A 16,220-nucleotide genomic window follows, 5' to 3' on the forward strand; every position below is an offset into this window, starting at 1 on the left:
AGCATTAGACGGCCATAAATTAACTATGTGTACTTAAAATGGGGGGAGGGGGACCACTGTAAACTCAGCCCCTCCCACTCAACCTATTTACAGTGAGACACGCGATTTCATACACACTTGAACGCACCACGCGGATTAGAGCCGAAGGGCTTTAACGCGGCTTTGTCGTCCGGTAAATGTGTTGGGCCAATACGATTCCAGCTGTCACAACATGAGACCATTATGGAGTGCCAGAGGTCAATAGAAAATGAAAATGTATGAAATAAATGACAGTAACAATTCAATTTAAATAGCAAAAATATAATAATTTAATTTCAACATAAAGGCCGTCAAATCATTTATCCACAATGTAAACGCTTGCATCTTTTTTTGTAAGTATTATTCAGCACAATTTTTACTTTTTATCAAATTTTCTATTGTTCTACTTTGGCTCATGGTACAAATTATGTTTTTCTTAACATATATTGAATATTTTATCACTATTTTTCAGTTATAAGTTGTAAAAAACTGCAAACTATACTGCGATTTCAGAATTATGACCTGATTTTATTTGAACTGATAACATAAGAGACCCACTTTCTATCCTTTCGTGACAAATGGCCTAGAATTATTCAAGCTTCTCCAACTACAGAAGCCCCAGAGGATCAAAACTCAAACTTAAAATTCCCACCGGAGGTATGTAACAATATATAGCTGATGTTAGATCATTTATCTTTATAGAGTTGCAACAGATGGAGATGGGAGGAGTTTTAAGGATTTGTATTCAAGTAAAACATAATAAACCTGCTTAAACTAACATTAAGAAGGTACTCTTGACAATAAGTTAAGCATTGTATTGCAAAAGTCTATGCCAATTAATTTTACTATGTTGTAATAATGTAATATTATACGACTGACCCAGTTTTATTCTTCTTTTATTACTTTTTATGGGCCAGAATTATTCAGGCTTTTCCAGCTACAGGAGCCTCAGAGGAACAAAACTCAAATCTAAAATTCCCACTGGGTCCATGAAACAAGATGAACCAGATAGATCATTTATCTTTATCTATGTGAATTGAATTTGAAGATGTACCACGTTTCTAATGGCTAAAAATAAAAATAAGGTGTATTGCTTTTTTAACCAGGTCTTTCCACATAAGATTGCCCTTATTATTAATATTTTGAGGAGAGAAGCATCTTTAAAAGGTGCTCAGTAATCCAACCCTAAATTACCTCCATCAGTATAGATTTGAAAAGTTAAAAGAGAAGATGTATCATATACCACAGGCTAGTTTCCTTCTCTTGTCCATGGACAGGCTGATGGTAATTTTAAAGTCACATTTAACGTAAAATATACATCACAAACTTTGAACAATACAGGGTAGGAGAAGGGCAGGGGCAGAAAGGAGCAGGTATAGCGGCATACAAGAGCATACAAGAGCATACAAGAGCATACAAGAGCATACAAGAGCATACAAGAGCATACAAGAGCATACAAGAGCATACAAGAGCATACAAGAGCATACAAGAGCATACAAGAGCATACAGGGTATCTAGGGGCATACAGGGGTGATTCACAAGCACAGACTGAAGGGTGGCGTAACTTTTCTTCACAGTATTTCATTTATAAAGTGCTATACAGTGCATTAACACAAAGATATACTGATATATTGCACATATCCTGGACCTGGATGTATTGCAAGTAACCTAAAACTATTTCCGTTAGTCCCTTAGAGAATATTTTGACCAAAAATACTTTTTCTAATGTAAAACTTCTTATCAATAATATTAGCTTTATTATGTGCGGGTCAGTTTATATTTTATATAAACTGACCTGCACATAATAAAGTTATAAAATATACTCAAAAATATCAACTTTTTTAAATGCTTTCTTATTTGCATAAAAGTGTTGGTGTCAAAGCAGGGGGAGCTCTACAACTTGAAGTTTCACCATTTCCTCTTCTTGGCGGTCGACTGAGAAGGAGGATTAGCCTGGATTGGCATCACCTTGATCTTTGCCCATCTCACACTCTGCATGTCTGCCAGTCTTCACCTGTGCTTCAACACAGCAGGTCCAAAGTTGAGCACTATGGCACCAGCCTTGTCATCCGCTCTGTACAGAGTTCTAGTGTCTCTTTTTAAAGTAGGTCTCTCTTTCACTGGTGTCGAGTTAACCACAATAACTGTAGGGTCCAATGGTTTTACATGAGGATGGACCCCTTCAGAGTACAGATCTACCTCAACCTCGAGACTTTTTTGAACGCGTGGCGTGCGGGCCCTGGTTGCGCGTGGCGTGCGGGCCCTGGTTGCGCGTGGCGTGCGGGCCCTGGTTGCGCGTGGCGTGCGGGCTGTGGCTGTTTGTGGCTTTGCCAGTTCAGGGTTTGGCATCGCAGCCTCATCCAGTGCACTGAGATGGGACTCTGAAACCACTGGTGGATCTGGGACCTCTAATGGAGCTGGCTGGTCCAACATCACAGGATCTGCTTTGGAAAGCCCTGAGTTTCCTTTGCAGTTTCTCTTGTCTCTCCATGAACCCCTTCCTCTCCTCACACCATCTCTTGCTCTCTCAGTTGTCTTTTTTTTTTTGGCGTCCCAACTGTTGCCGGGGCAAAACTCCAAATTAAGGCTTTTTTAAAAATCCATATATTTAAATATAAACAAAATGTAAAAACATGAAATGTATAATAAAATATATTTTAAAAAATGATGTTAAAAATGTATTATAGTCCCTTTAATAATAATTTTATTACAGGGTGCACCGATATGTGAAAAGGGTTAGGGTTAGGGTCAACATAACGCATCTGTACGGGGCAGCAACATGCACAATAACACAAGTGCGATCAATATTTTAAAACAAAGGTTTTTAACTTTCTAAATTTAGCTCTGAAATATTCTTCAGAGTAGAAATTCCGAGATCGTGGGGTTTTCCAGTTACCATGTACAAGTCAAAAACCAAAAAATCTGATCTTCAAAAACAACTGGAACACACATTATATTAACAGCACCCAGCCAAGAATGAGAAAACAAAACAGTTCTTTTACAGGCAAACTAGATGATTATTTTGTATTTTTCAGTAGAGACCCGAGAAAGAGTGCAATTTTATTTTAATGCCACAGGACGTACCTAAGTGACGTGACCCGAGTAGATCAGTTGGTTCACGTAGAAACATTGACAGATGGATGAGGAAATATTGATTTCAGTTATCAGTCTCACTGTTGGAGCTCTCAAAGTTTCTATGGCACAGCTTTCAAATGACCATAAGTCCTTACTGAGACATAGTTCTGCCATAGCTTTTATATTCCCACCCAGAACAAGAGTCAAATGCATTAAAAGCTTTTCTATACGTGCCTGTCATCAGTAAATGCATGTGTCCTACTGTGAGGCTGTCATCTGTGCGAGCACTCAAACCATCCACAAGTATGAAATGTACTAAATACACAGTGTGATAAAACGCATGCCATTCAATTTCACACCATCGTATAAGCACAGACATGTAAATGATTTGGCATACAGCTGCTTATAATGGAACATGTTACTTTCCCCATACCCTATAACCAACCATTAAGAGCACATTTACAATTTGTCACTGAAAAATGTCTGCACAGCTTGGTTTTATTACAGTAAGTGCAAAGTAACATTCGGGTCAAACTTGATAAACAGCCACAGGAAACTGAAATTACAGGTTCTTTGTGGCCAGTTGAAAAACTTATGTGACCACAAATTATAATTATCACTAGATTTGCCCATGAGAGTTGAGAGAAAAAGTTCAAGCATAAAGTATATAAAAGAAATTTCTGGAAGACAAATATGATAAGCTATATCCTCCTGAGACCCGGCCCACTCATTTGTGTCCATAATAGTGGACATTTAGTTAACTAGTCGATCTTTTAAGTGTTTTGAGAAAGACTCTTAATGGGGGACAAGGTTCCTGCTGCCTAAATAGAGCTGGGGGATTATAGGGCACTAACATGTTCAGGATAAAAAACAAAAAAACTCAACTGGAGTTAGTTTGTGGCTGCACTAAGATAGGACTAAAAAGAAAAAGGGAAAAAATTAAAAGGGAGTCTAAAACTTTTTGAGGCGACTGTAGAAACTCGTCAAGAGATGTTGGTCATCAAAAAATATGTTATTGTTAGGTTGTTAACTTCACGTGGATTTACACCAAAATGTCCCCAGCGTCCATTACAGAGGATGTTACAAAATTAACTCCAAATAGACAGAAAATCACAAAATTAATTAATAAATTAATAAAATATTGCAATACACTTTTTCTTCAGGTCTCAGGAGGATATGGAATTTTCATTTTTTTTCACTTCACTGGTGTGCTTTGTCAGGGTTAAGAAATGCCAATAATGCAAACCGGTGATAAAAGCAAAGGGTGGCTATTTTTAATTTTCTTGAACAAGTTTTGAGTTATTTTGAGTTTATTTTTGTTTACTTTTTTCCATGTGCGTCCATTCATAGCTTTGATGCCTTCAGTGAGGATCTACACATCTGTAAAGATTTATGGAAATGAAGAAAAAAAAAAATTACGATGTTTATTTAGGTTTTGATTTGTTTGTATTGTGACTTTTAACGTCTTTCTTATTCTGTAAAGCACTTTGAATTATTTTGTGTACAAATTGTGCTAAACAAATAAACATGCGTTCCCTTGAATAATTGTGACAGTGCCATTAATTAGTTTGTGATTTTATTTATAGCAGTACACTTGAAAATGTGTTATCCTGATGGGCCTATTCATCAGTAGTGTTAATTTAAACAATTTCACAATGATTTGTTAACAATTTACAGTGCGAATCCAATTAGCAACATCATGGCTCTTCCTGTACCCATTTTATCTTTATTAGGCCACAGCTGGAATACATTTCTATTGAAAAGGCTTCCAGTCGCCTCATGTTTTACGGATCTTGTCATTTCTTTGCCAGTAAAACCTCTGGATGCTCTCTGTGTGGGAATCTTAATGAACTGGCTCGAGACACCGGGGTTTATTCCGGGACGTCATAAAAAGCTTTTAACAAACTGGTGGTTCGTGTCTAACTCATTTTGTATCTGTGGCAGTGTGTTGGTTATTAACGGAGCAGATCATGTTCAGTGGCCCACATAAAAGCTGTTCTGTTGAGCTGAGCTGAAACGATAGAAGTTGTGTCTACGAGCATGAAAAGAGCTGATTTTTAGAAGTCAATGTTTAAACTACACACCACAGATTTGTCATGGTGGGTATGCTTGAAAGATTTTCTTGGGTTATTTGGGTTACTAAAATTAAGTCTGTGTAATAGATTGAGTGATATTGCATTAAATGTTGCCAAATAAAATCCCTGCTTATTGCTAACTTTGACCTAAAATTATGTGTTTCCAATTTATTTATAAATTAAAAGAGTACTGGTCTAATTGGATAAGTACATTCACCTCAAAGTATGGTTAAAAATACTTGCACATTTGCATTCATTTAGAGGCATTTTAACTAGAAAATGAAGAATCTCTTAGGCAGGACTAAATAAATGTAAGCCGTTATGGCAGGTACTTACATGTGTTTTGATCTGTCCCAGTTTAATCTTTTATTACTGTATTTTTCAGACTATAAGTTGCTTCGGAGTATAAGTTGCACCAGTCAAAAAATGAGTAATGAAGAAGAAAAAAACATATGTCGCACTTTTTGAGGGAAATTTTATAACATCAGTGACCAGGAACAGACATTTCATCTTGAAAGGCAAGTTATAGTAATAATAGAACAGAGAACGATAGGCTGTTAACGTCACATATGAACAGTTCTTCAGATAACTATAGCATAAACAACAGAACAGAACAAGTTTACCAAACTCTAAATCTCACTCCAAATGACTAAATCCATTGAACTCTTTATCCTCGGTGTCACTTCTGAGCAACTCCGTCACCTCCGCAGGTAAAAGGAGCGCCTCTTCCTCTTCTGTGTAGCTCTCATCAGACTCAGCATCAGTTCCAGTTAGAATTATTCCAACCTTCCTGAATCCCAACAGGATGTTTTTGGCTGTCACTGAAATCCAGGCTTTGCCGATCCTATGCCTTCTAGGAAAGTTGCATGGTGCACCCTCCCGGTTATTGTGAAGCTGTGTTCTTCATCACCACTTTCCACCAGTCCCTCACAAGTTTCTTGCTCATTCCAAACTTTCTTTCTGCTGCTCGATTACTGTTTTCAACTGAATATTTCACTACTTGCAGCAGGACAGCGGCTTTTTCTGCAGCAGACATGGTAGTAGAGCCAAGTGACAGTGGTACAGGAGTAATAGGAGCAGCAGATACTGACACACAAACCTAGAGCCTCTCACGGCTGTCAGTGTGAAAATTTTAATATATAAGTCGCACCAGAGTATAAGTCGCAGAACCACCCAAACTATGAAAAAAATGCTACTTGTAGTCCGAAAAATACAGTAGTCAAAAGAATTTAGCAAGTTACCATGATTCTTTCTTTCCTGGCCACAACACCTACAACATTACAATACTTAAACTTACTATTTTTCGCTTGTTGGATATGAACAAAGTAGCTAACTTTTTGAACCCTTATACAACTTCAGTATCAAAAATGCCTTACTCATATGAACTTAAATGACATTTCCGAGATGGAGCCTGTTCTTCCCTTCACTTGTGTCCAAACCGAGTTCATGGACACAAAAGCTTTTCAGTTTCGCTGCTTCCTCAGGGCCTGGTGCATGTTGTTCATTATCCCAAATGGGGCGGTGTGCTATATTCCCAAGACTGGACTGAAACTCAAGAGCTCACTGTGGTTTAGTTAAAGGGAAACTTCATCTCTCCACAGCTTTGAAACATTTCTTATTGAAAGCGATTAGTCAGATGCTTATTTAAATTGCATAATGACAATTTTTAAGTACGTTTTTCACCAAATAAATTTAATTAAGTGTATTATTGATGATATTATTTGATATTTTCAATTTAATAATGCTGTCTTTATTGTAAAAGGCTTTTTGGCATGTGTTTTATAGTGGGGAACATCCAGATAACTATTACAAATATCAAAATAACTAAAAGAATCGACTATTCACGATTATTCCACAATAAATGGTTAAGTAATTTGCCACTGCTGCTCAATAATTTCAACATGACACTATTAGCACTTTGAATTACTTTGTTTTTTGAATTGTGCTATACAAATATCTTGCCTTGCCTATTACCCAACAGGGAGAAAGATACCAGCAACACATGGTTGGTGGCACAAATATCCAGTTTCGTTTGGAGGAGGAGGAGACATTCCTGTAGCCAGAATACTCCTGATATATAATACTAGAGCTTTTGTTTAAAGTTTGTCATGTAGAAACTGGATGCAGAGATGTGATCACAAAATGTAACTTTAGCAACTGTTAATTCACTCTCAGGACAGTGGACATTTTAGATTAGAGCCTCTAAAGACATTTCAGATAATCCTCATGACCAGTGTTAAGTTTACAGACAATATTAACTCTGGATGAAGAAAGAGTAAACATAAATGTCAAAAAGATGAAGAGCTGACCCTATTTATATTTATTTATAACGTTTTTCCATCTAATTCTTTTGTTTTTGAAAAGTAAAAGTTATTTTTTTACACTTTTGTGCTCCTTTTGTCCGATACTTGAACTTCAATCACTTCAAACATTTACAGACTCATTTTCCGATCACAAAAATATCTGAATTATTGGACAAATCCCCAAAAATGGATTGTAAAATGTATTATTGCCAATGACCCCTACTTTAAAACACAAGAGAGCTATAAGAAATATTAAAATACTCACATTTAATATTGAAAGACGCGTTGGTAGACCTCAGAAACTCTCCGGTTGCCATGTTGGATGCCACACACTCGAAATTTCCAGAGTCGAGTTTGCGATCGATGGAGGTGAACTTGAGGTTGCTGCCCTCCTGGAATCGTCTGTCTGTGTTCTGCAGAGTCTCTCCGTTATGGGTCCAACTGTAGGTCACGTCTGCGGGCTCGCTCACCTCACAACGCAACATCGCGCTCCGGCCGTGTAATGCATCCTGGGATTTGGGCTCCTTTGTGAACTGCATGGCGGCGGAGGCTTGGAGGGACAAGACTGTAGAAAGGAAAAGAACAGAAAGGATATTATTATTGCTAAAAAGTACTAAACAAGACCAAAAGTAGAACTGAACTTGTACACTAATTTGAGTATGTATCAAAACTGGAAAAAAAAAAGTTTAACATGGATTTGATCTTCTGTATCGAAACTACAAGGTCACATGGTAATATGAAATACTTGACAAGCTTGAGGTTGAAAATTACATTAATACTTTTGGAAAATGTCTGACAAAAAAGAAGTATTGTGGTATCAATTTCAAATTTCAGGGCCCGTTTCAACGAGAACGCTTGAGGGTAAAAATGACAAAATATTTTATCAGACGTGCCTTTCATTTAGATGGTGACAGTGTCTTTGGGGCTTAAAAATGCAAAAATCTGAAGCCACCCTCCAGAGTGGGAAAGCTGAATACGCTCTGCTGTAGTGTTTCTGTCTACACTGCCCAAGACGCAAAACTCTGATCAGATCTGCTCACGTCACGTACGCGTTTACACCACATACATCACCACCTAGCCGCCTGGCATGCATACCCAATCAAATTCCACACACTTTTCGCCGTATGCACGCAGATTTCCTCCCGAAAATGCTTGTCTAAATGCGGAATAAAAAGTGAAGACATGATGCCCCTTTTGCATTTTCTGTTCAGACCATCATCATATAAACGTAGCCTTAGTATTGTAAAAACACTGGCTAGGACTACGTGGGGTTCCACCTCTTTTTCACTGACAAAATTTCATGACGTTTTCATGACCTAAAGTGAATTTTCCATGACATTACGGCACGTACATGTGTAGAACTGATCATACTTTTACGGCTAAATATGAAATGTTAACTCTTTCCACTCACCTTATGGTTTGATATTATAGTTTTTTAACATTCAGGAAAATACTGTCATTCAAATAATAGTGCATTTATTGTCGTCTCTTTTAAACAAAAGGCACATATGTTCAGAAATAATCATAGAAGCCTAATGATAACTTAACAGAACGATGTAGTTGTGTGAAAGAGATACTAAAATTAATAAGATTACTAAGATTTCCATGACCGTAGGAACCCTGACTACATCTGCTGGCACAATGAAAAGGTGAGTGCTTTGTATGGAGCTAAAAATAGTAGTTATATCCAAACACACCACAGATACCACCAAAGCAAGCTTTTGAAGCTCTGTAAGGACACAAAATAGCATAATGAAAGCAAAATAATACAAGGTTACGAGTAGAAGCTTGGTCATGTTGTATTGTGGTTCTGGCTTTATCACAAACAAAAGTGGTTTCCAGAAAAAACCTAGTCATATGAAACATCTATTGTAGACTATGGTGGCCTGGATGGTCCAAACTAAGGGAAGCGAGGGGAAAACGGGGAAAGTGAATGTGGGTCTTAGTAAAGAGCTGCAGTTAAGATTTTATTGCATTTTCCATTCATTAAGCGATCGTCATGGCGACCACTTCACCTCCAGCAGGAATGTGGAGTTTAGACAAAGCTCCGAGCTGTGAATTATTCCTGGTCAAATTATCCGACAAATGTGTTTCCCGTTTTCCCGTCAGAGGAGTGGACGTGAGGGAGGAGTCACGTGGTCGGAGCATAGACATGATTCCGCGGAGCATTTTCACACACATTTACTCTGAGACGCTCAAGACGAGACTCCGGAGCGGGAATCTCTTCTGCTCCAGTTACCAAAGCATCAAGGGAGTCTGCAGACATTTTTTTCAGTGGCGAATAGGGATCTAAATAAAAACAAACACCACAAAGGGCAACTGAATATATTGGAGGTTATGATTTAGCAAAACCAAATATAAAAGCAAAAGTGCAATAAAAAAAAAATTCCTAATTAAAAGATGTCAGTCAAACCAAAAGAGGAGCAAATTTGGGGGGATTATGAAAACCAAAAATGCGTTTTGTCGAAAGCCACTTTTTCATTTTTGATTAAATTTCACAAGCCATATAGCAAAGAGCAGAGGTGGGGACTTGCAAGTTGTGACTTGGACTCGAGTCAGACCTGAGTCACTATTTTTAGGCCTTGAGATTTACTTGATAAATTGGACTAAGACTTGGGACTCAACTTGGACTTGAAGGTCAATGACTTGGGACTTGACTTGGACTTGAGGCCTGTGACTTGAGAAGACTTGAAGCACTTTTAAATCCAAATTCGTTCTCTTCTGATTGTAATGATTCACTCTAAGATCTTGTCAAAACATTTAAAAATTTACTAAATTAATTTCTACAACTCTTATATACTCTATAAATACTCTAAAATATAAATGTACTATGACTTTATAAGTACAATTTAGCTTAAAATTCATATAAATTGCAAAAATCTAAGCTATACTTGGTACTTTTTTGGTTTAAAGACTTGAAATGATTTGAAGCTCAAAACAAACGACTTGGACTTGATTTCGACTTATAAGCCAGTGACTCGAGCCTCGAAATGGACTTGCCTGTATTTGACTTGGGACTTGACTTGAGACTTACTTGAGACTTGCAAAACAACAACTTGGTCCCACCTCTTGGAAAGATTCACAAATATTAAAACAAAAATATTAGAAAAAAGGCAGCCAGTCTAATTGAAACAGTGCAGGGTTTTACTAAATGATGGCCATTATGTTTCTGAGTATGGGATCCATTATTTTGTAAATTATTTCTCAAAATTTGCCTTTTTCACCATGATCAATATCTCCTACAATACAAAGCAAAGACTCGTATGAACTTGTAAAATAACAAAACCCTTACTATTTTGATCTGTTCTCTATGGTGACATCAAGTGCACACATTTTTGCAGATAGCCAGAGCCGGGTGAAATATTAAATCAATAGTCTTAACATGCACTCTTCACACGTCACATTTAACTCATCAATAACTGTCTCCATTTTAAGCCAAGACAAGCCTTACTCATCCCAGTGGCATTACAGTTTTATCCAATCTGAACCGAGCTTGTTTTTTTAAGGACCGGTCGACTGCTTCTCGTGAGTCTAAAGCAGATCTACACCTGTGCAGAGGAGTGGAGCTCTTTGAGGACTGGAGCCAGAGGAGCGAGGGGAGAGATCTGTCACTAAAGTTAAATCAGGCTGGTTTGAAAAGGAGCCAAACCTTCATCTCTGACCCCGAATGACCGACCGCAGTGCCCTGTCCCAGCTGCAGGTGGCCCCACTCAAGTCGAAGTAAAAAAAAAAAAAATGAACAGACCAGGAATATTAATTGCTTGTTCATTCATGAGTTCAAAGGAGATTTATTTTAGATTAGTTTTCCCAGACTGAACGAGATTGAATGTTTTGTAATATATTCTTAATATCAAGACTATAGTTTTGTTTTAGACTATCATATTTTCCTGATATAGTGTGACCCAAATTCAATAGAGCATTTTTTTTTCTGAATTATTTGACAGAGATTTCACAAAGAGACAAATGAAGGTACAAATGCTTATCAGTTTCAAGCAAAAAACAAAAGTTCAAATTCAATAACAATTCTTTACTATAAGTACCATGTAATTTGTCAAAAAAAAACCCAATAATTTAGTTATTTGGTTGAATTTTGTCTGGATTTCCTTGTATGCAAAAGAAGAAATCGTATGGTTTCATTTTCAGACAAAAACACAGATCTGAGGCATTACCAGAAGACGCCCCCGCAGGATGAGAGGCTGAGAGGAGGAGAGGATGAGAGGATGAGCTTTGACGAGGGCACGGCACACACATGACAGCAGCTCTGGGACTGCAGGCTTTTACAGACAGAGACGACGTTCACATCAAACTGATCAAAGAAACACACCAGACGTGAGGCTTAAGGAGTGTGTTCAAAATAACATGTCTCTGCTCATAATACAACTGCAACTATTTAAGATACACACGTCTTAAAATAGATTGTTCTATTCTACAACAAAATACCTCAACGAAAGGAGAGAAGAAATGTCAATATGAATTGCAAGAAGAAAAAACTAAAATATTTTCACAATAAAATGCCTGTAATTGAATAAATACAGTAAATAACTTTAAATGTCATACCATTTCAGGAAAAAAAAGCAAGTGACAAACCCCCAACAGAAACGCCTTTAAGTCCCAATTTGAAATACAGTATCAATATCGTGGGCTGCTGTATCGATATATCGCCAAGAGTATTTTCGGTATATTTTACTAAATTATTTTGTTACAGTGCAACAGTTTTTGCTTGTTTAATGGAAGGAAACTCATTTATGCGACACATTTAACATTTTCACTGTTTTGATGATTAAAATGTTTGTGTTTCATATTATCTTTGCACAAGAAGTGGTTTAACAAAGACTTGCAGTATCACAGCCATCATTTAGCAATTATTTTTATAGAACTCTATTGAATCGATTTGAAATATATCGTATCAACCTGAAAATGCAGTGTATCGAGGTATGTATTGTATCAGCAACTTCTTAATGATATCCAGCCCTATTAATGAATATCTGTTTAAAGGTTCACTGTGTAACGTTTCTTGTGTAGGGTCCATCACCTGCTTGTCTCTATGGATATGTCATTGCTTTGCCTGGAATGTTCCACAGTATGACATTAAACAGATCCACCTTACATTTATTCGGTTACAGATGGTTTTATAACTTAAAAATACCTAGAAAAACGGGCATTCTGACTGTGAGTGGGGTTGCCTCTCCATAGATCTGACCTGTAACTTGGTCTGGTTTGGTCTCTGTAAAAATACAAAGGTTTAATACCATACTGTGAAACATTCCAGACAAAGCAATAACATCTCCAGAGAGAAAAGCACCAGAAAAGTTACACATTACTAGCCAGGCTGGTGCCACCTAGTGCCTCCACTAAATTTAATTTCTTCCCAGCGACTAGGTCAGGAATCAGAATACACTAGACGGTTTGCAAGAACCCGGCTGTTCAGGCACCAGCCAATCAGCGAAGAGACATACATTCTGTGTCGGCAACGATTCCCAAGATCGAGGATTTAAAGCCGTTGTGGTATAGGATTTTGACCTGGAACAAAGAGAATGTTTGGTGAATTTTATCAAGGGGAAAGACGTTATTGCCCTTCTTCCTACGGTACTTGGGAATACACCAGTTAGCCTTGTTAGTGGCGCATTACATATGTCACGACCAAATAGCAATGATTGGTTAAATAAAAGAAGTACCCGCCTCCATCGAGCGAATGAATCCTAATGTTGAGAGTTCAGATGGTTTCCATGAAGTGCAACTGGCTGATGAATCAGGCGAAGACAATGCACTTTTAAGTGAGTCAATAACCCCCCCCCAATAGAGCCTTCTTCATTAGATTTTTGTTTTTAATCAGCTTAGTAACACAAGCCATATGTTTGTGTCAGTCCCAAGAGTATAAGTATAGAGTGAGTATAAATGTCAAGGAGTTGTTCGGGAAGGGCATCTGGCATAAATTGCAGGTCTAAATGCTTTGAATAAAAACAACTAGTAAACTCCTTAAACCAAAGTTTGAAGACCACTTACTGCGCGTTACATTGTGCTCTGTGTCTCCTGATTTAGACCAGAGTTGAAATCCTGATTTGATTTATTACTGGCGCGTTGCTACAGTATGTCTTTTACTGCTTGGGTAATAGAGCTGAACAATTCCCCGTAGAGACCGTGAAGCGCTCCATCTGTGAGTAACCGGGAAGAAAGGCGGCAGATGGGACGACGCCTCTCAACCAAACTACCCATCATGCACCGCTTCGGGACGTCCCACTGCGGCTGTGCCAGGACTACAACTGGGCGCATGCAGGGGTACAAGCTTCCTCCACATAATTGTCCAAACAAGCAGAGAAAGAATCTGAGATGCTCTCTGACAAACAGATCGATTGTGGTACAGGAGAGGATTTCCAGGAGAGATTTCAATAATTTACAGACAAGAGAAGAGCGCGCCAGAGTTTGCACTGGGCATGGCATGTTGACATGTGAGGTTTTAATGAAGTGTGAAATCTGTAGATACATGAAGTTGTAGCAATACCAGCAATACCTGTGCCATAGCAGTGCTGATTATAGTACTAGTAGGGGTAGAAAGCTCAGTGGAAGTAGAATTTGAGGTAGTACTGTAGTCAAGACTCTAATCGAGACCAAGACCTGCCCGAGACCACAGGGTCCCGAGAACAGGACAAGACCAAGACCTCTGAGGGTCGAGACCGAGACAAGACCAAGACTATGGACCATCAAGACCAAATCAAGACCATCTTTGTCATTTTCTACATTTATTTGTATTTTACGGTTATTTTGGCACATATATATCAATGTTTTTTTATAGATCTATCCCCATTTGATCTGATTAATGTTCATTTAGGCATAAAATAAGCTATTAGACAAACTTAAGCCACATGTCGCGGTAGGAAGTTAATTGCTGATCATAATGAAATATGATCGCAGTCAGATCTCGAGTCCAAGACAAGATCGAGTCCAAGCACGTTCAAGACCGAGTCCAAATGCAGTCGAATTTGAGATGCGACCAAGACTATAAAAAAAAATTAAAATATTTTGAATTATTGTGATATTGTATCGTCAAATGTCTCACAAATGACAAGTCATTGGATTACAAGTCTCTTTTATTGTTATTGTGATTTTAATGTCTTTCTTTGTGATTTTAATGTGTTCCTTATTCTGTAAAGCACATAATTACTCTGTGTATGAATTGTGTTATACAAGTAAACTTGCCTTGTCATGGTGCAGCTCTAACTAAAAAAACAAGAGGGAACTACATTGCCCATGATCCTTTGGTGTTGTCAGTGCAGACTACATGAAAAAATAGCTGTTATTAAGCACTTTTAAATCTTAATTCTTCAAAATATAGCAGGCTTTTAAAAAGGAAGTCTCCACAAAATATCGCAATAACTATAGAACAAATCGTAGACAGAAATATAATATTAAAAAATATCGTATTGAGGGATATCGTTACATCCCTACTACGCAATGATAGTAATGATTTTGATCAATAGTTTTAACCATATATACAGACGGGAAGAACAGTAACTGAATGATATATTTTCTGTGAGCTAGAAGATGTCCAACATTGGGTTTGTGCACAACATCTTCTACACCACTGCAAGAAACGACCAGCGCATTAGTAGGTCTGTGCTTGTTGAGTGCATCTGGTCATTTTCTTTGAGTGATTTTGTCTTGTTCCCTGCAATCAGTGATAATAGTTGTCTTCATCTATAGCTTTAACAATGTGTCTGAAGCATTCCCTGAAAAACAGACTGAGAAGAATAAGATGGACATACTAGTATCTTACACACGACAGCTCTGAGGAAGCCTGCAGACGTCACTGTAGAGACGCTCATACATCTAATATAAATACTGGTCTCCTGCCGCACCCATTCACATAAACAGTACACTTCAAAGCTTTTTTCATCTCTCAATCTGGCTACTACGAAAGAATATGATTTATAAAGCAAACAGATCAAAGGTAAGGGATAAAGGAATGATAAGTGCTGGAGATGTTCAAAGAAAAGGAGAGGAAATAAACAAATGAAAAGATGAGAGGAAAAATGTACTTGACAAGATGTTTACATATGAAGCACTGCCCGCAAAAAACAATATATCTTAAGATAATGTTAGTGTTACAGTTTGTTCAGGCTATTTATAGGTCCTAGGATATAATAGAAATAATGCAATTGTAGGTCACATCTGGTATGAAAACAAGAGGTAGGGACAAAGTTTGGAATTTTATTTTTAACATCCAGGTTAAGTTTGCATTGCACATTTGAAAGGGCCCATATTACGCTATTTTCTGATAGATTATGCTATGTTTCCTCATCACAAACACATACATCCTGTATATTTAGGCTAAGTACTTCTATCAGACAGAAAACACTCTGTTCCACATTGTGATGACATATAATAACAGAGGAAGTGCTCCATTGTGTTTTTAAACTCCATACAGCTTCACTAGAATCATTTGGGTGATTTCAGCCCAGAAATAGCCAGTCTCTGCTCAACAGGAGGTAGAAGGTAGCTGGTAGAAAACTACCACTACATGACATCACAAGGTGGAAGAGAGGATTTTGCGCTTTGGAGATTTAGACAAATAAAAAGAAAGGATTACTCCAGAGGTGGAACCAAGTTGTTGTTTTGCAACTCTCAAGTCTGACTCAAGTTCCAAGGTAAAGACAGGCAAGTCCAAGTCGAGTCTCGAGTCACTGGCAAATAAGTCCAAGTTAAGTCCAAGATGTCTGCTTTGAGCTTCAAGTCATTTCAAGTCTTTAAACCA

The 16,220-nt window shown here is 37.7% G+C and overlaps 1 protein-coding gene across 1 annotated transcript in view; it reads right to left on the reverse strand.

Annotated features, from left to right (window-relative positions):
* The window catches only part of ptk7b (protein tyrosine kinase 7b), a 168,265-nt gene that overhangs the window by 49,234 nt on the left and 102,811 nt on the right, over positions 1–16,220 (reverse strand). The window contains exon 2 of the mRNA XM_020933525.2: positions 7,737–8,036. Coding sequence (XP_020789184.1) covers positions 7,737–8,036 — 300 coding nt within the window. The remainder of the gene's footprint in view (positions 1–7,736; positions 8,037–16,220) is intronic.

The sequence above is a fragment of the Boleophthalmus pectinirostris genome, unplaced genomic scaffold (genome assembly GCF_026225935.1).
Source record: "Boleophthalmus pectinirostris isolate CB_2022bp ecotype Guang Dong unplaced genomic scaffold, ASM2622593v1 HiC_scaffold_5, whole genome shotgun sequence".
Classification (NCBI taxonomy): domain Eukaryota; kingdom Metazoa; phylum Chordata; class Actinopteri; order Gobiiformes; family Gobiidae; genus Boleophthalmus; species Boleophthalmus pectinirostris.